This window comes from Electrona antarctica (genome assembly GCF_951216825.1).
Source record: "Electrona antarctica genome assembly, chromosome: 18".
In the NCBI taxonomy this organism is placed as follows: domain Eukaryota; kingdom Metazoa; phylum Chordata; class Actinopteri; order Myctophiformes; family Myctophidae; genus Electrona; species Electrona antarctica.
In genome coordinates this window covers 28,073,867-28,092,527 of record NC_136799.1, presented here as the reverse complement: position 1 = coordinate 28,092,527, position 18,661 = coordinate 28,073,867, and the positions used below count along the sequence as shown (strand labels likewise).

Here is an 18,661-nt window from a genome sequence, read left to right as displayed (position 1 = left end):
TCAGGGAATGCGAGTGAAAACTGTGATTCAGGTGAATTTCGAACATGTGTGTGTGTGTGCGCAGTGCATATACATACACACACACCAGCATGGGAGCTTTAAAAATTGTACCAGAATGCAGCATTACTCATTAGCTCTCTACTCCAGCACCTATGGCCCCACTAAATTAATTGAACAAGACCGGGTATAACCTCATAGTCCACGATGTTAGCCAGATCGAGGGGCTGATCGATGGCGGTCATGAAGCTGTCTCCGAGAACTCTGGACACAAAGATGTGCGACATGGCCAGCAGGCGGTCTGGACGGAAGGCGTGGATCAGCAGAAGCTGGTGTACCGCCTGGCCAATGGAAGCTAAGCATGAAGTGGCCATAGGAAGTACACACAGGTTAGAAAAGGTACATGTAATCGTTAGTAAAGGCATAATTTCTGAGTCCAGACCATTGAGAATGCTACGGTGTGCGATTACTCACAGGACTGCTTCTCCTCTGACCATAGATAAGGAACAGACAGCTCAGGGGTGTTACTCTCCATCCACATGAAGAATTGCTGAAGCAACACAAACATGAAGCGATTAATGTCACGATTCGAAAATATAGGTTATCCATGAAATCTTCAACAAAGAATTTGTCGAAGTGAACCCATCTACAAGTATAAATTGAGCTTTACCTCGTCAGCTTGGACCTTGTCCACAAGGTCTTTGAAGGCCGGCACGCGGCTGAGGCGGATCATGGCCTCACACTGCTCAGTGGTCAGATCATTCACTTTAGGCACTTGTGTGCTCGTCAACACGATCTCCTTACTACGGAGGAAGTGATTGAACTCTCCGTCGTATGAGGGCTCACTGTGAAAGAGGATTTTGTTTGTAATGGTGAGAATTATGGTTTGGAAGTTTGCACAAATGATCAAATCAAAAACTGTTGGAAGATAAAGAAGGCAGTATGGTGTTTGCATCCATCTTACTTGGTCATGCCCTTCAGATTGATCCTAGCCAACAGCATGGCAAATGTGATGTGGTCCTGGTGTAGCATGCCTCTTGCCACGCGGTTAAACGCCACCTATATCAAAATATTCATAGAGTCTAGAGCAGTGGTTTCCAAACCTTGTCATGACAATGACCCCCAAATTGACACTTATTAGCCCACGAACCCCCATTTGAAAATATATGCATATAATATATATATGTGAAGATTTTTACGGCTCTAGCAGTGATTCTCAACCCGTTTAATTTCAAGGACATATTAGTCTACAGACCCCCATTTAATGGCATTTCTATCTCTGGGACCACAATTTATATTGTAAAATCAATGTTAATTTAGTGTGTAAAAACTATCATTTAGCTGGGGACCCCCTGGAACTCCCTCAAGGACCCCTGGGGGTCCCCGGACCCCACTTTGGGAACCACTGAGTATAGAGGTTCTCATATAGAGAACCACTGTTCTCCAACATTTTCATATCAATTACCCCCAAATGAATATCAATTACCCCCAAATGAATATCAATTACCCCCAAATGAATATCAATTACCCCCAAATGAATATCAATTACCCCCAAATGAATATCAATTACCCCCAAATGAATATCAATTACCCCCAAATGAATATCAATTACCCCCAAATGTATGCATTTGACTGCAGAACCCCACTTGGAAGATTTTGTCTCGTTTGTTTCTCAAGATTATTCAAAAATAGCCGATCTACAAGCTCACAACGTGTCGCATCGCAACACATTGTGACCTTACAGATAGGCTATTTTTGAATCACTGACAAATGTTGCGGGGGAACCCCTGGAACCCTTTTTAAATACATACCTGGAACAGGTCCTTGGTGATGAGGTCAAGTCTCTGGGTGTGGTCACTGATGCCCTTGAGGTCTGAGTTCTCATACAACACTGTGTGGTACGTGTCCAGGAAGAAGTGAAGAGAGTACTGGTACAGGAAGTGCATCTGAAGAGGCAGAGAGACATAGTAGTTTGTACTCGAAGGCTCCTTAGCTTGATGTGTGAGTGAGAGAATGACGGTAGTGTGAGTAAACGGGTGGGATGTAGGGGCTGTAACCATCTCTTTTTTTTCCCCTTTTCTTTTGATTAATCGAATATTTTGAGGAGTGTGTTATTTTACACTTCAACGGGCGTTGTGCACAAATAGTGAAAATAGCAGCTTTTCACTATTTGGGAAACATTTAACCTGACATGACATGCCAAGACCGAATGACTATATAATTGACCATATTATTAAATGATTGATTACATCCATAGTATAATGTATTAGTTGGATTAACTGTTCCATCCCTAGTGAGGCTGTTTGTGTCCAGACCTGGTTGAGGGACTCCATGGTGAAATAGATGCTGCTGCAGGCGGAGGACAGAGACAGGTACTGCTGGGACACTGCCTCCACCTCGGCCATCACGATGTCAGTCTCCTCCACCTTCCTGGTCACCTCGGACGCCTCCTTCTTCAGGTTCTCCAGGGTGGTGATGATGGTGTCGTCATCCAGGATACGACCCTTGACCTCATTGAGTGCCTGCAGTAGGGACTTCTCCAGCTGGCGAAGACGCAGCTGGAATTCACCTGCGATGAACACACATACTCTCCGTCATGTAATGTTACGATTCCCAACCTGTGGGCCAGGGCCAAATAATTGGCAAAACACTACGATTTTAATGAGAATATAAAATAATCGAACCTGGAAACTGCAAGTACATATGTTACTCTTTTTCTAGCACTCTTTATTCTATCCCTTTGTATGCTACGAGCTTGTAGATCTGAGCCTGTAGATCTGCTATATTTCAATAGCTAAAGCATAACAATCCTTAAAACACCAAAAGGGGTTCCCGTCCTGAATGGGGCTCACCCTGAAGCTTGAGGAGGTCAGAGCGCTTCTCGTCCACGTCAGGCCTCTCAGCCTTGAGGACCTCGTTCAGACACTGGCTCTGCAGACTGCTGCGTGTCACCGTGAAGTTGACGAACGTCACACGAGAACACAGGTCTGGAGGGAACTCAACCTGCATGGGTTAAAACCACAGGTTACAGTAGCTTCATTTAGAGGCATATGCTGCATTTGGAACTAGCCTGACAGATGTTGTTCTTAATTATAAAAGGGATGATGTGGTAGCCTATGACATTTATTGAAGGCCTAAAAATTAGTTTGCGTGACCATATACTTTTTTTCCTTTTGTTTTTTTTTAGTAACAAACAACCAAAAAACAAAAGCAAACGACACATACACACATGAAGAAAACAATACTACAACGAGACAATTAAATTAAAGAGAACAAATTCTCCAGTAAAATTAGTATACAGAACAGTTCATGGTCATAAACGCATCCAGTCAAGATAGGCATGGTCTAGAAAGCAACCTTACATGTCAGTGAGGTGGTAACCTGGCAGACATACACCAAGAGGTTGTTATCACACAAGAGTGATTACCGTCATAGACGTAGGTTACAAACTCAATCGGGTTCAGTCGGGGGCACAAGTGCAAGATTGTCAACGTGCGATAGAAAAGGCTGCCACTCTTTGTAGAATGTGACCATATACCTAAGAGCTAAAAGCAAGGACAGACGGAAATCTAAACGACAAATCCGACTCACCGTTGGGTCACGCGTGGAGAGGAAGATGACGAAGGAAGGCGACAGATCGATGTCCTGGTCTCCCAGGGTGATGAGGACACGTCCTCCAGTCCTGCGGACCTCTCTGTTCAGCACTGGGTTCAGGATTGGATCGTAGCTCTCCACATCCTGGCGAAGAGAAGGACACCAGGAGGGAGACGAGAACAGTGAATGCCGGATGAAGCAAGCAGGTAGCTAGTCAAAAACGCTTGCGTAAAAACATCTACAAGAGTCGAGCTACAAGCACAAGGGCACAGGGGCTTTTTACCTGGACCAGCAGCGGGTTTCCAAAACGCAGAGCACTCTCCAGGTTCTTCCTGAAGGCGTCGTCCAGGAAGCTGGTTCTGGTGATCTTGCGGTCCTTGTACTCGTTCATGATGAACTCCGTGGCCTGGCCAGACGGATCGATGATCAGAGGGTACCTGGAGAGGACAGCAGGGCTGCTAGCGTTAGCTCAACCCAGGGCATGTTCAAAAAAAAAAAAAAACACTACATTGAAAAATCTATCAATATGCCGAGGTAATTTTTCTTTTGTTTTTAACACCATGAACAAACAGTAACCTGTTGAATCTCTTCAGCATGATGGCATTCTCAGTGCAGAGGTCATCAGCTGGGAGAGAGTTGGCCTGCCAGCGGAGCCTCTCATCAGCGTTGGACAGGTACTCGGTCCTTGCGATATCCGTACGGAACTAGCAGTGACATGCAGGAGAAAGGCTGTTAGGCATGCGTAAAGATCTAGGCCTCTCATTAATAGCCAGAGGTGGCCATATTGATGTGTAATTGGGTCAAATGCCTCTCAGTGGAGCTCAGTGTCACCACATTAACTTAGCTCATTAACTGAAATGTTATTTAAGCCAGGAGTTCTCAACCTGGGGGTCACGACACCTCGGGAGGTCCCGACATTATTTTGGGGGGGTCCCAAAATAATAAAAAAAAAAAAAAAAAAAAAAAAGGTTTTTTGCAACACATTCCTTAATAATTATATCTGGTTTCAGTATTTATTTGTGATGTATTTTCTCTATTATTAAGGTTATTGTAGTGGTCAATTTGTATTGGTGGTGGGGAGGGGAGGGGGTCGGGGCAGGGGTCACGAGACATGGCCAAAGCATTTTCAGGGGTCCCCAGCCAAAAACGTTGAAAACCCCTGATTTAAGCAACTGATAACCCATTTTCTTTAATGAATTGGTCCCCGGTCAAAGATTTGACATCTACACAAACCTGATCATACCTGGCTATTCCAAACAATGAATAATTAGGGTTGCATAATACATAGTCTAGCATACAAAGGATTTGTAGACAAAGGTTACAAATTGTCCCCATCTGTCAACAACAACTGCTAAGTACCTGAATGTTGGCCTGCTGCAGGTGGTGAGACCAGGTGGTGAACAGGTTCTGTCTCATCTGCTGTTCAAAGTAACCTGCGTAGGCGATGAAGGCGGCAGAGAGCAGACAGTCCCCGGCGATGGTGGACATCTGGTTCTTGAAGGTCTCACTGGTCTGCTCCCAGCGCTCCCTCTCTGCTGACAAGCTCTTGAGCAGAGCATGGCTGCGGTTCACCTGGGAACAGAACACAGAATAGGTACGAAAAAGGGGCACAAGACCTTTTGGTGTAATCACAGAGCAGTACGCAGGCAGGACTTACAAGCGTGCAGACATCTGTTACTATGATATGATGGGGAGGAAAGATTCAAGAATCTATCGTGACAACACAGCTTTTCGCTTTAGATGTGCAACACATGGCTGAAAATCATACTGGAGATGTTGCTACTAGCAGAGCACAAGAGATACGTATTGCGCTACTGACAATAACTGTACATTATGTTTTGCAACAGTGATAATGTACACCCTGATTGTGTGGCGACACCATGATAATTTCCCCAATGGTGTGCATCTTTACGTGACAATTTCTTAAATCTAGTGCTCGACTGGACGTGGATGAGCATCTACCTTGGCCTGGACTGAAGCCAGGTCAGATTTGATGGCCTGAGCCTCTGAGATGAGGACGGCGTACTCCTCTTTGTAGCGAGCAATGCTGGACTCCAGGTCTCTGATCATCTGCTCCACTTCCTCCGCCCGATTCTGGTTGTCCTTGGCGTCGTCCTCAAGTTTCTGCAGCTCATTACGCAGTGGCTCCACACGCTTCAGCATGTCAGCGTAGTTCAGCTGTAGGAGAGTGTGAAGGTATGTTGAGGAGTCGGTCAGAAACAGGGGTGTCGGATGAAACATTACCGACCAAATACACTGGGAAGAATTCTTGACTTTGAGGTAATTGACCGGATATTCCCATAAATCATGCATCAGTGACCGCACGCCTCATTTACCTGAGCGATGGCCCATTTAACCATAGGCCCACAAGCCAGAGAGGCCCTGTTAACCTGCTCATAGTTGAAGCCTGGGTTGGACATGTAGTTCTTCTTCATCTTCTCACGGATTGAGTCACTGGAATTAACACAAGTGATGTTGGATGTCAGCAAGATTATAGTAGCTGCAACAGTTGAAAATGTTTTTATCCAGAACAGAATGTGTGTGTAGGTGAGTGATTGTAAAGTTTTATTCATTTTGAATATGATTTAATGATTCATTCATACCAAACTCAAGAGATAAATCTTCTAATTATGGCCAGAAGTCAAATCTGGCCAGCTGCTGGTGTGGACAGGATTATTCAATCCCATAAAGAAAATCACAATAAATAATGAACAACAAATCATTCCCCTCCCCGCCATCAATTCCCCCAAATATAGTTGGCATATGCCGATTTTCAAATTTTCCCCAACCAGAAACTCATTGGCATCATCAAGCAGTAATCACAGATCAACTGATTGAGAAAATGATCTTTGCGTACTGATTGAGAAAATGATCTTTGCGTCCATCTGAAATCTAGGTAGACAGGCAAGTGGAGACGGTCCGACCGGCCGCGGTACCTCATTTCCTCTGAGGAAAAGTTGATTATGCTGCTGATGAAATTTTCACTGATAATAACTTGTCTAATCTTTTTCCAGTCACTGGTCTCCTCGCCCAGCAGCAGGCAGATAGACTCCAGGGTCAGCTTGACCGCCGCCGGTGGGTTTGTCATGGCCCGCACTTCTACGAGGTGGTGCCGCTTTATAGAGCTCACCGCTAAAGGCAGGGCAAGTGTGTGTTTGGAGGAAAGGAAGGAAGTTGGAGGGAGAGAGAGAGAGAGAGAGAGAGAACACTTTTAGTGAATTCTTGTATTGAGGACTTGTCCTTTCACCTGATCTCGTCAGCAGAGAAGTTGACGATGGTAGGGATGAAGTTCTCCCTCATGATGATGGAACGGATCTGCTTCCAGTCCGTGGTGCTCTCTCCCAGGAGGAGACAGATGGACTCCAGGGCCAGCTTCACGGCCGACGGGGGATTGGCCATGGAACGCACCTCCACCAGGTGCTGCTTCTTAATGGACTTAACGGCTATCGACACCAAGTGGAGGCAGATGAGGTTTAGGAGGGGTCAAGACGGAGGGGATGCGAGTGGAAGAAAAATAAGAAAAGATGTCTAACTAAGATGTCTAAACTCTTGACAAAGATATCTTTGTCTGGACTATAGGGAATATTATCACAAAAGGGTGAAAGGAGATAAAGCTCCAAGAGAGGAATGTAGCTCAATCTGCAGTACCAATATTTCTTACAGTGAAACAGACAATACTCAATGTGATACAATGAATGACAGAACTTAGCGAAGGGCTAATTCACAGAGAACCATGTAGTTAAAAGCTAAGATATACCATTCTGAGACTCAATGACAGCAGGCTCCACTTGGTCCAGATCGTCTTTGACACTCAACTGTTTGTCCTTGATCACTGCTTGCTGCTTGTACACAGATTCCTGGATCTCCTGGCTCATCACCTGAAATCACCATAGAGACAAACAAATGTAAAGAAAATGTATACTACTACAGATTCTATTACATTTACATGTATTTAACATTACACAATACAATCCTGAGCAGTCATTGATTTAACTTTTAAGTATACAAAAGCAAAACGAACTCGGATACTACACAGTCATGAGTTTTTAACAAACTCATGACTGTGTAGTATCCGAGTTCGTTTTGAAACTCAATGATTACCTTTTTCTTCTCAGCCTCCTGCTGGTCTTTGACCATCTTCTTCAGCTTCTCATTGGCAGCTAGGTTCTTCACCTCCAGCTCCTCACTCTTGATCCTGAGGTCACGACGCAGCTCCTCCACCTTTGGAGAAGGAGGAACATTTAAGTATAAAGCGACCGCCGCCTAGGATCCACAGGTACTAGGTAAACACTGATCAACACTGCAGAGGATCCATAGGTACTAGGTAAACACTGATCAACACCGCAGGGGATCCATAGGTAAACACTGATCAACACCGCCTAGGATCCACAGGTACTAGGTAAACACTGATCAACACCGCCTAGGATCCACAGGTACTAGGTAAACACTGATCAACACTGCAGAGGATCCATAGGTACTAGGTAAACACTGATCAACACCGCAGAGGATCCACAGGTACTAGGTAAACACTGATCAACACCGCAGGGGATCCATAGGTAAACACTGATCAACACCGCCTAGGATCCACAGGTACTAGGTAAACACTGATCAACACCGCCTAGGATCCACAGGTACTAGGTAAACACTGATCAACACCGCCTAGGATCCACAGGTACTAGGTAAACACTGATCAACACCATAGAGGATCCACAGGTACTAGGTAAACACTGATCAACACCGCAGAGGATCCACAGGTACTAGGTAAACACTGATCAACACCACCTAGGATCCATAGGTACTAGGTAAACACTGATCAACACCGCCTAGGATCCACAGGTACTAGGTAAACACTGATCAACACCGCCTAGGATCCATAGGTACTAGGTAAACACTGATCAACACCGCCTAGGATCCACAGGTACTAGGTAAACACTGATCAACACCACCTAGGATCCATAGGTACTAGGTAAACACTGATCAACACCGCCTAGGATCCACAGGTACTAGGTAAACACTGATCAACACCGCCTAGGATCCACAGGTACTAGGTAAACACTGATCAACACCGCCTAGGATCCACAGGTACTAGGTAAACACTGATCAACACCGCAGAGGATCCATAGGTACTAGGTAAACACTGATCAACACCGCAGAGGATCCACAGGTACTAGGTAAACACTGATCAACACCGCAGAGGATCCACAGGTACTAGGTAAACACTGATCAACACCGCAGAGGATCCATAGGTACTAGGTAAACACTGATCAACACCGCAGAGGATCCACAGGTACTAGGTAAACACTGATCAACACCGCCTAGGATCCACAGGTACTAGGTAAACACTGATCAACACCGCAGAGGATCCATAGGTACTAGGTAAACACTGATCAACACCGCAGAGGATCCATAGGTAAACACTGATCAACACCGCCTAGGATCCATAGGTACTAGGTAAACACTGATCAACACCGCAGAGGATCCATAGGTACTAGGTAAACACTGATCAACACCGCCTAGGATCCATAGGTACTAGGTAAACACTGATCAACACCGCAGAGGATCCATAGGTACTAGGTAAACACTGATCAACACCGCAGAGGATCCATAGGTACTAGGTAAACACTGATCAACACCGCCTAGGATCCATAGGTACTAGGTAAACACTGATCAACACCGCCTAGGATCCATAGGTACTAGGTAAACACTGATCAACACCGCAGAGGATCCATAGGTACTAGGTAAACACTGATCAACACCGCAGAGGATCCATAGGTACTAGGTAAACACTGATCAACACCGCAGAGGATCCATAGGTACTAGGTAAACACTGATCAACACCGCAGAGGATCCACAGGTACTAGGTAAACACTGATCAAACGTTTCTTGGTTCATGCAAAAAAAAGTTAAAATGAACTTAAGGTCAAGACCGAGCTGAAACAAAATGCATCTGATGTACACCAACAACAAAAAAAACAGATTATCTTTATCTTCACAACAGGATCTGCGTTACCTGATCGACGGTCTCCTTGATCTTGCGGAGACCAACGTTGAGGTGCATCTGCTGCTCCTCAAGCTCACTGCGTTTCTCATTGAACAGGTCGGCATAGTGGTTGATGAAGTCTAGGTAGTGGCGAGGAGTGATGGCCATGGTGCGACCGCCACGCTTTGCCAAACGGTTGTTCGCCTAAAAAGGGATCAACATCAGGCTATGGGAACACCTCACATGTACAGTATATTGCATATTATTAACAGAACCTGTGATCCAAATTTATTATACAGGTATATAGTAAATCAGTACTTTATAAACACATTTTATTTTTTCTTCCCCATAGCAAAAAATACAATAGAGCAAAAACAAAATAAGAATATAAAACATAAATTGGTTTACTACACATGTGACATCTTGAAACTAAATAAACTTGATCGTATATACAATTATACACACAATATTATCTCAGTCTTGCCAATAAATGGATAAAAGAGTCCAACCTGGTGCAGTGTCTGGTGTACAAAAACACATCCATTGACGATGGCCTCACGGTGAGTGGGAGGCTGGGGCATTTTGTCGTAGATGACGGGCATGTAATCTGGCACCTTCCAGTTGGGTTTCTCCAGGTCCAGCTTGATGGTGAACTCCTTACCCACCTGGTAAAGGGCCTCGGTTGACCAGTCACCAAACCAGTTCAGCACACACCTGGCACAGGGGGAGGAATCAATTGACTTTGGCTATTCAAAAATAGCAGATCTATATACAAGCTCATTGTGCCGTGCTATGAGCTTGTAGATCTGCTATTTCTGAAAAATCGTGAAAATGTGTGCAAATCTTTGAACATTTTTAACTCAAATCCAAGCTTTGCTGCTGGGGGTCCAGGGACAAAATATTTTGAGACGGAGATTCGCAGCCAAATACATATCATGCTGGTGGTCCTTCACGTGAAAAGGTTTGAGCATGACTGATATAGCACCATATGTTTTTTCAGAAAAGAAATAAAAAGGATTTAGAAAATCGGCCTCAATCAAAACATATAGTGAATACACAGTAAAGGTCCATTTGTAACTCAGAGCATGTATGGAGAGGGGTGTGGGAGTACCTGTTGAAGAGAGAATGTATGGAGAGGGGTGTGGGAGTACCTGTTGAAGAGAGCATGTATGGAGAGGGGTGTGGGAGTACCTGTTGAAGAGAGCAGGTGAGGTGGCAGCCCTGTCCTTCAGGCCCTCTGAAGAGGGGTTCATGGTGAAGACCACATGGAGGTTCCTGATGACCTGGCTGGTGAACCACTTGTACAGCTCCTCGTGAGTGTCCAGCATCAGGCCCTCCTTCTGGGCCCCCTCCTTACACTGGGTCATCAGGGCGGCATACTCATCTCCCTCAAACAGGCCCGGCACCTGAGGAATGCACATGTGTGTGTGTGTGTGTGTGTGTATATATAGAAATTTGAGTCAATACATTTTCACGATTTTAACAATGACTTGCCTATGTGAAATAAAATAAAAGCTGAAAATGACCGTTTTACCTCGCCGTTGGCCAACAGGGTGTTCATTCTCTCCAGGAAGCCGGAGTCCAGCATGTTGGACTCATCCATGATGAAGGCAATCTTCTCGTTCTTGCAACCGGAGCGACGCAGAACTGTGCGCAGGTCCTCGTCAAAGTCCTCTCCTGTGTACTTCCTGTGCACCTAAACACATGCAAACATCGCTCAGCCAATAGAAGGAATCCAACAAGTACAGGCATTGACCTAAAGTAACAGCAGGGCTACCAACCTTGATCTGATACACGCTTAGTCCATTCATCCAGGCTACGAAGCGAGACAGGGTGGTCTTTCCCGCCCCACTCACACCGATCAGCAGCAGATGTCCTTGGGGTTGGCGGAAGATTCTAGGAGGGCAAAAAAGGAAATGCACTTTAGACTGGCTCAACACAAAAATGGGGCGCCTGCCTGGCGGGTCATCCAGTTAGTGCACACTGCACAGACAATATGCTATTGTCTGTGCTCACCAGACAATATGGTGAGCAAATGGGATCCGAGTTTGAATACAATATCACGTGTAAAATGAAGCATAAAAATGGCAAGATTAAATAAAAAAACTAACTCGAGATCGACTCTAATACAGAAAATAACCACAACTTGTCACAACATTGATTCGTGTTTACAGCCATAACAAAGGCAATCACAAAGTTTAATGACAGCAACTCTTTTTTCAATTCTCGAGCCACGCTAGACCGCAAACAGTAGCATAGGCTGGAAATAGTTCCTCACCGGTCAATCCTGAGGACATGGTCAAGCACCTCGTTGAACAGCACGAGAGGAACATCCAGCTCCTCTTCGTAGAAGACCTTTAGACGGGCCTTCACGTAGTCCCTCAACTCCTCCTGCTCCACTGGGATGTAGTCCTGCAGGGAGAAGATGCTTAGTACAGGGGTTCATATAGTCCCTCAACTCCTCCTGCTCCACTGGGATGTAGTCCTGCAGGGAGAAGATGCTTAGTACAGGGGTTCATATAGTCCCTCAACTCCTCCTGCTCCACTGGGATGTAGTCCTGCAGGGAGAAGATGCTTACTACAGTGGTTCTCCACTGGGATGTAGTCCTGCAGGGAGAAGATGCTTACTACAGTGGTTCTCCACTGGGATGTAGTCCTGCAGGGAGAAGATGCTTAGTACAGTGGTTCTCCACTGGGATGTAGTCCTGCAGGGAGAAGATGCTTACTACAGTGGTTCTCCACTGGGATGTAGTCCTGCAGGGAGAAGATGCTTACTACAGTGGTTCCACTGGGATGTAGTCCTGCAGGGAGAAGATGCTTACTACAGTGGTTCTCCACTGGGATGTAGTCCTGCAGGGAGAAGATGCTTACTACAGTGGTTCTCCACTGGGATGTAGTCCTGCAGGGAGAAGATGCTTACTACAGTGGTTCCACTGGGATGTAGTCCTGCAGGGAGAAGATGCTTACTACAGTGGTTCCACTGGGATGTAGTCCTGCAGGGAGAAGATGCTTACTACAGTGGTTCTCCACTGGGATGTAGTCCTGCAGGGAGAAGATGCTTACTACAGTGGTTCCACTGGGATGTAGTCCTGCAGGGAGAAGATGCTTACTACAGTGGTTCTCCACTGGGATGTAGTCCTGCAGGGAGAAGATGCTTACTACAGTGGTTCTCCACTGGGATGTAGTCCTGCAGGGAGAAGATGCTTACTACAGTGGTTCCCAAACCTTTTCATGTCAAGGACCCCCAAATTGACACTAATTAGCCTGCGGACCCCCATTTGAAGAGATATGCCAGGGACCCCCATAAGAGAACATTTCTACGGCTCTAGCTAAATAAATTGAATCACAGGAATATACATAATAAATAACTAGTGCTGCAACGATTATCTTCTTAGCGATTATTCTATTCATTACTTTTTCAATTAATCAAATAATCAAGAAGCACGTCTTTGATGTTTTTACATTAACAAATCAATAAATAGACAATCTACAAGCTTACAACGCATTGCATTGTGAGCTTGTAGATCTGCATTCTTGCCATTTTTGAAAGTCTATTATTCTTAATTATTGGTTAAACTGATTAGTTTGATTAACTGTTGCCGCCCTAAATATAAACTTGCACAACCCAGCGGAGTGCTTTCGAATGGCAGCCATTTGGAATGTTATGTCATGTTTGTAGGCTGTTCACCTTTGACAGCCAGTTGCTGTAGAGGATGGGTCTTGTGAGTGCCTTGTCTTTGTCAATGTTGGGGAAGTGTTTCAGAGCCACCATGTCGATGTTCTCATCCGTCCACCGTCTCTCCTCATCGTCAACCAGTCTGGATAAAGCACCCAAATTATTGATACATTCAATTGTTGATAAATGCAGTCCATTTAAAGTATTTAAGGAGCTGCTAATCTCTTGAACGACATCAATATTTCAAACCAACATGGTTTTCAGGATATAATCTGAGATTATCGTTACAGCAGTCGGTTCTCATGGCAGCCACTGGTACCAATAACACTTTCACCCACCTGTCCTGGAAGAGGCGGAGAGCCTCGTGAGCCCAGACGCGGATGAGGCCCTCCACAGGAAGGGTTTCCAAGGGCCGCAGGGCCTCAAAGATCCCCCTGACCCAGCGGGTCATCTCTCTGGGGGAGTAGATGTAGTGGGGCTGAGTGTCCTGGGTGAAACGCTCCTGTAGGCATTAAAGAGGGTGATGAGATTTCAAGCATATGAAACAGTATACAGATTCAATAGATTTGATCGATTTATTCTTAACCCTAATTTAACCAAAAATAGGACAACATGGATATGGGACATGATCAAATAGGACAATATGGATATGGGGTAACAGATAAGTTGTGTTGCGCGTTACCTGAGAAATGGCGTAGAACTCAACCATTGCAGCAGTAAGTGGTTCTGCATAGGTGCGTAGGGTTGGAATGAGGCGCAGCATGGCACGGTTGAATGTTCCGTAGATCTGTGTGAGAGATGCAGGACCTGGGTAGTCCACGTACACCACAGGGACATGGCGAAGGAACCTGCATATCACACAACACCACACAGCTCAGTGACAAACCTGTTTTTTCACCCCATTTCAGAATTTGATTTATTTGGGGTTAGTTTTTTCAGTTTAAAAAAATTAAAGTATGGCTCTAAAATGCAGGAATGTCGCCTTGTACTGTACCTGTGTGTTAGGGGCTTCCTGCCAGGGTCAGTGGGAGGATTACAGGCTCCAACAAACTGGATCCTCTCCAGTTTGACCCAAGTCTGGTCGGATGTGCGGTAGAACCCGCCGTGCTCGACCATCTGCAGAGAAAACACAACAAGCATTAGTTTAGTTAGGCATTTAGATTCAGAGATCTCTGGCTACTGACATATCCTGTGATATCTAAATTCAATCAACAGGCTACGCCAGTGTGAAACTGAAACAACAGCACTGCAGCACCAATGCAAAGACGTCATGGCGGTCCTTCATATTGGGACAATATCAGGATTGGTTTTCAAAGCAGTATGCGCTGGTTACACTTTTTTTTTTCTTTTTCCTCCAGTATCAGTAGGTGGAGACGTGAGATTAGCATTGAAATAGAACAGAAATACTGTATGGTCTGTGTGTGACATTATACCTGTCTGAGGAAGGAGATGACCCTCTGTGTGCCGTACTTATCCATGTCAGGCAGATTGATCTCGTCACAGAACAGCACCAGCCACTTGCCCAGCTGGATGGGGGCGAGGACCACGCCGTTGGGGGTACGGCGGTACTCACAGTAGTGGTCAAAGGTCTTCAGTAGCAACTCTGGGGTGGTGGCGCTGGAGAAGTTCAGACCCACCACCTGGCAAAGTAGATAAAGTGACATCATTTTAAAACGTTTATCATAAGTGAAAAGTGGGTTAAATATTTGATAGAATAAATGTAGTAGTAGGATTAATTAGCGAATATACAACTATAATATTAACAACTATACTAGGTTCACTGAGGCCTGGCTAGAGCATGGGATACAAAATGAGCTTAACTCATTCGCTGCCATCTAGTGGCTGAATTCGAGGAATGCCACAATGTAAGTCAACTGTGAGAACCATCTGATTTTGAAAGCCGTTCACTCAGAAACGGAAGACAGGAAGTGTAAAACCGGCTATGTAACGTGTCCCGTGAATGTCATTTAATTCACCCAAAACATACATTTTGTAACCGCGATCATAGACGCTTTATTTATGAGCCGCAAATCAAGCTCGTTTTGATCAAAAACACAGCCTGGAAAAAGAATCCCAGCTAAATGGATTTAAAACAAATCATAAGCGCGCCGACTTTTCACTTTTGATTTTCTTTTCCTGTTTATTTCCGTCGCACGGCAACCGGAGCAATACAGACAGGTGCAGAACAGCGTGATGTCAAAAGACGATCTAGGGCGGCGAATGAGTTTAATTTGAACATCTCTCAAATGGTCTTCCTCTCACCTCCATGTCAGGCAGAGCCCTGAGAGCGCTGAACAGGGTCATGGTCTTTCCAGAGCCTGGCGGGCCACACAGCACCAGTGGTTTGTGCTCGGCCAGCCAGGTGTACAGCAGGGCCTCGTGGCGAACAGTATCCAGTGTGGGAACCACCACATCTGGGGATGCCACCTTGTGGGTCTCCACCTCGATCTGGGGAACCTTGCCCTGCCATGACTGCCACTCACCTGAGATGCACACCTGGGAGCAGAAAGAGGCGATGTCAAACTCCAAAATAGAACATTTGTTTTATTGTGGATGATTTGTTAACATATGAAGAATCTTTATTAGGTCGGCGTTTTGGTCGATTAGACCTTCATCAGGACAGACACATTTGTCAAGATACCCTTTTTAACATATGAAGAATGACATGTTATTACATGGCTTGGTTGAATGCTTGATTCTGAAACATCCTATCGGTCATTATGTTTCAACAACTACCGCCGGGTCATACATTATCCCTTGCATAGTTGCCTTTTGAAAAAAAAAGGGTGCTATGGCTTATCACTTTGATTAACAACCATTTTAGAGCATCAAATGTAACCTCTTCGTAAGAGTTTAGAATACAATTTGGAGTGCTTGCGTACCTCATAGTCGATAATGGGAACATTGGGAGCAGAGGGGAGTGGCACCGTGGTGATGCGACGGATGTACTCTCCAAGGTCCGCCCTTATCTTCAGCCGTCCATCACCAGAAAAGGACCAGAGCACGGCGTAGATCAGATACCTCTGTAGGGATACAACGATATAGTTAAGTTTCATTGGTGCATTGAGTTTGGTGCATTACACTCAAAACAGCAAAAAACGTTACAAATGACTATTTACTAAAAATATAAAGAAGAGCATAAAGAAGCAATAAGCTATATGTGATTATGCAAATAAAATAAAATTAATAAAAATTAAAATCGTGAATTTTTACTTAAGAAAAAGAACATAGCATATTTTAGGCCCATCATAAGTACCTGCATGTATCTCTCCAGCTGGTCGATGGGCATGGGGAAGTCAAGGTGGTTGTTGTTGTACTGTGCAACGTTCCGGCAGGCCTGGTGCAGCATGGAGAACAGCGAGCCCATGCAGCGCAGTCGGGTGAAGTCCATGATGTGCTCCAGCTTGGAGGCATGCTCCAGGGCCTTGATGACCAGCCCTGTGGAGGTGAAGTAAGGCTGGAGGATGGATGCAGAATCTCGTTGGATCTGGAGGTTCAAGGAGAGCATAGTGTGTTTACAGGGTGTGATATCCTCTTCAGGCCAAAGCTAATACTCGATCAGTCACTGAGCGCATATTGGCATTGGTTGTTAGATTTCCTCGTCTGCTAGTCAACTAACTACACTGATACTGGAAAAAACTAACAGGATGAACAGGTACATATTTTGGGCATGTCAATGTAGGAGAAAACTTTCCCTTTTTTTGTCGTCAAAATTAATAAAACAATTAAATAAATGTAAAATATACAAGTGTGCATTTGTCATGTTATTTTCAAAAGTTAGGGCCAAACTAGGAACACTGCAGCACCTGCAGCATAGGTGACGCAGTCTCTTCCTCATCCTAAAGTTAGGGCCAAACTAGGAACACAAATGCACCTGCAGCATAGGTGACGCAGTCTCTTCCTCATCCTAAAGTTAGGGCCAAACTAGGAACACAAATGCACCTGCAGCATAGGTGACGCAGTCTCCTCCTCATCCTCGGTGCCTTTCCTCATGCGCTGAGCCTCGTCCTCTCCCTCGTCCAATGGGATGCTGCGGAGGCGAGCCAGGAAGTGGTTGAAGATCATGTCAGTGCTGAGGACATCCTCGCTGAACCAGACCATGCCGCAGCGAGACACGGTGGCCAGGGTGGCGTACTTCAGGTCCTGCACCTCAAACATGATGCGTACCTGTGAAGAGAGGAAGTAGAGAACATTTAATAAACCTTGCAATAAAACACACAAGACAAACAACATCTCTTTCATGCATAATATTGCATATCCAAAGGATTGCTGGAATGGAATGGTGGAATTTAAAGTTGTATGTCTGTATTGTAACTGTAACTTGTCCTGCACCAGCTAGAATCTAAGTTTGTACACTAAAAGTTTCAACGTCAATTTGCTGATGCCATGATATCCCTAGTTCTTCCATGTTGCAGGCACCATCAATATTGTCAATTGCCCATTATTTGAGTTCCATCTCAACACCTATTTACTAATCACAAGGGGTGAAGCGAGGAGTTGGGATCTCCTTACGTTGGGCGGAAGGCTGAGACGCTCTCCATTGGGCAGGGTGAGCAGCTTGTTATCATCCAGGACAGAGTTAAGATTCTCAACCCACTCTGGGTCAACATCACCATCAAAGATGATCCACTGGCGCTTCTGCAGCTCACCACGCACATTGTCAATGATTCTGGGTTGTAGAGCATAAATGAAGCAAGTAGGTTACACGTCAATGCAGTAGTTTTCCAACTATTTTACACCTCCTGCTGGTCAACAATAATATTGTCATACAAGATTATTAAGTGCAGCAAAAAAATAACTCACTTCCTGAGGATGTGTGTGAACAAGCCATCGGTCCATTCGCGGGTGTTAGGGTCCAGGGTTCCATACAGGTGATCCTTGATGATGGCCTTAGGGTCGATTATATGGGCCACGCCCTCGAGTCCCTCCAGCCTCTCCAGTGCCTTTAGCAGAACCCTCCAGGCCATGGTCTTGCCACTGCCTGAAGGACCCACCATCATCAGACCATGGTTGATCTGGGTGATCTGGTACAGCTGCAACACCTGGAAGACGCATGAATGATAATGTGACAACGTTAGCGGAAACACACACACACACACACACACACACACACACACTGTATGCACTGCATGTAGTATATACACATCAAAAAGAGAAAAACCTTCCAAGGAAGGGACTGCACACTCCAGGGAACAGAGACGGACAACTTACTGCATCAACTTATTTATTATTAGTGCTAATAAATAAGTTGATGCAGTAAGTTGTCCGTCTGTTCCCTGGAGTGTGCAGTCCCTTCCTTGGAAGGTTTTTCTCTTTTTGATGTCTATGCCTGCTAACTAGACTTGCACGGGTCTTCTTGGATGTGCAGGAGTCCCTTTTTTTGTCTCTGTAGTATATACATGTTTTATATTCAA

The 18,661-nt window shown here is 45.2% G+C and overlaps 1 protein-coding gene across 2 annotated transcripts in view; it reads right to left on the bottom strand.

The window, feature by feature from the left end:
- The window catches only part of dync1h1 (dynein, cytoplasmic 1, heavy chain 1), a 43,437-nt gene that overhangs the window by 5,995 nt on the left and 18,781 nt on the right, over positions 1-18,661 (bottom strand). For both annotated transcript variants that reach the window (XM_079527873.1, XM_079527874.1), the window contains 33 exons: positions 18,051-18,289; positions 17,760-17,916; positions 17,190-17,414; positions 16,504-16,734; positions 16,130-16,270; positions 15,510-15,743; positions 14,681-14,887; positions 14,242-14,363; positions 13,930-14,095; positions 13,586-13,749; positions 13,260-13,389; positions 11,850-11,983; positions 11,353-11,467; positions 11,106-11,267; positions 10,763-10,977; positions 10,081-10,285; positions 9,602-9,775; positions 7,693-7,812; positions 7,349-7,469; positions 6,839-7,034; positions 5,928-6,045; positions 5,554-5,769; positions 4,951-5,163; positions 4,168-4,295; positions 3,875-4,028; positions 3,589-3,735; positions 2,850-3,000; positions 2,313-2,566; positions 1,809-1,943; positions 962-1,056; positions 668-842; positions 472-547; positions 192-352 (listed from right to left, as the gene is read on the bottom strand). In XM_079527873.1, the coding sequence (XP_079383999.1) occupies positions 192-352; positions 472-547; positions 668-842; positions 962-1,056; positions 1,809-1,943; positions 2,313-2,566; positions 2,850-3,000; positions 3,589-3,735; positions 3,875-4,028; positions 4,168-4,295; positions 4,951-5,163; positions 5,554-5,769; positions 5,928-6,045; positions 6,839-7,034; positions 7,349-7,469; positions 7,693-7,812; positions 9,602-9,775; positions 10,081-10,285; positions 10,763-10,977; positions 11,106-11,267; positions 11,353-11,467; positions 11,850-11,983; positions 13,260-13,389; positions 13,586-13,749; positions 13,930-14,095; positions 14,242-14,363; positions 14,681-14,887; positions 15,510-15,743; positions 16,130-16,270; positions 16,504-16,734; positions 17,190-17,414; positions 17,760-17,916; positions 18,051-18,289 (5,481 nt within the window). The remainder of the gene's footprint in view (positions 1-191; positions 353-471; positions 548-667; positions 843-961; positions 1,057-1,808; positions 1,944-2,312; positions 2,567-2,849; positions 3,001-3,588; positions 3,736-3,874; positions 4,029-4,167; positions 4,296-4,950; positions 5,164-5,553; positions 5,770-5,927; positions 6,046-6,838; positions 7,035-7,348; positions 7,470-7,692; positions 7,813-9,601; positions 9,776-10,080; positions 10,286-10,762; positions 10,978-11,105; positions 11,268-11,352; positions 11,468-11,849; positions 11,984-13,259; positions 13,390-13,585; positions 13,750-13,929; positions 14,096-14,241; positions 14,364-14,680; positions 14,888-15,509; positions 15,744-16,129; positions 16,271-16,503; positions 16,735-17,189; positions 17,415-17,759; positions 17,917-18,050; positions 18,290-18,661) is intronic.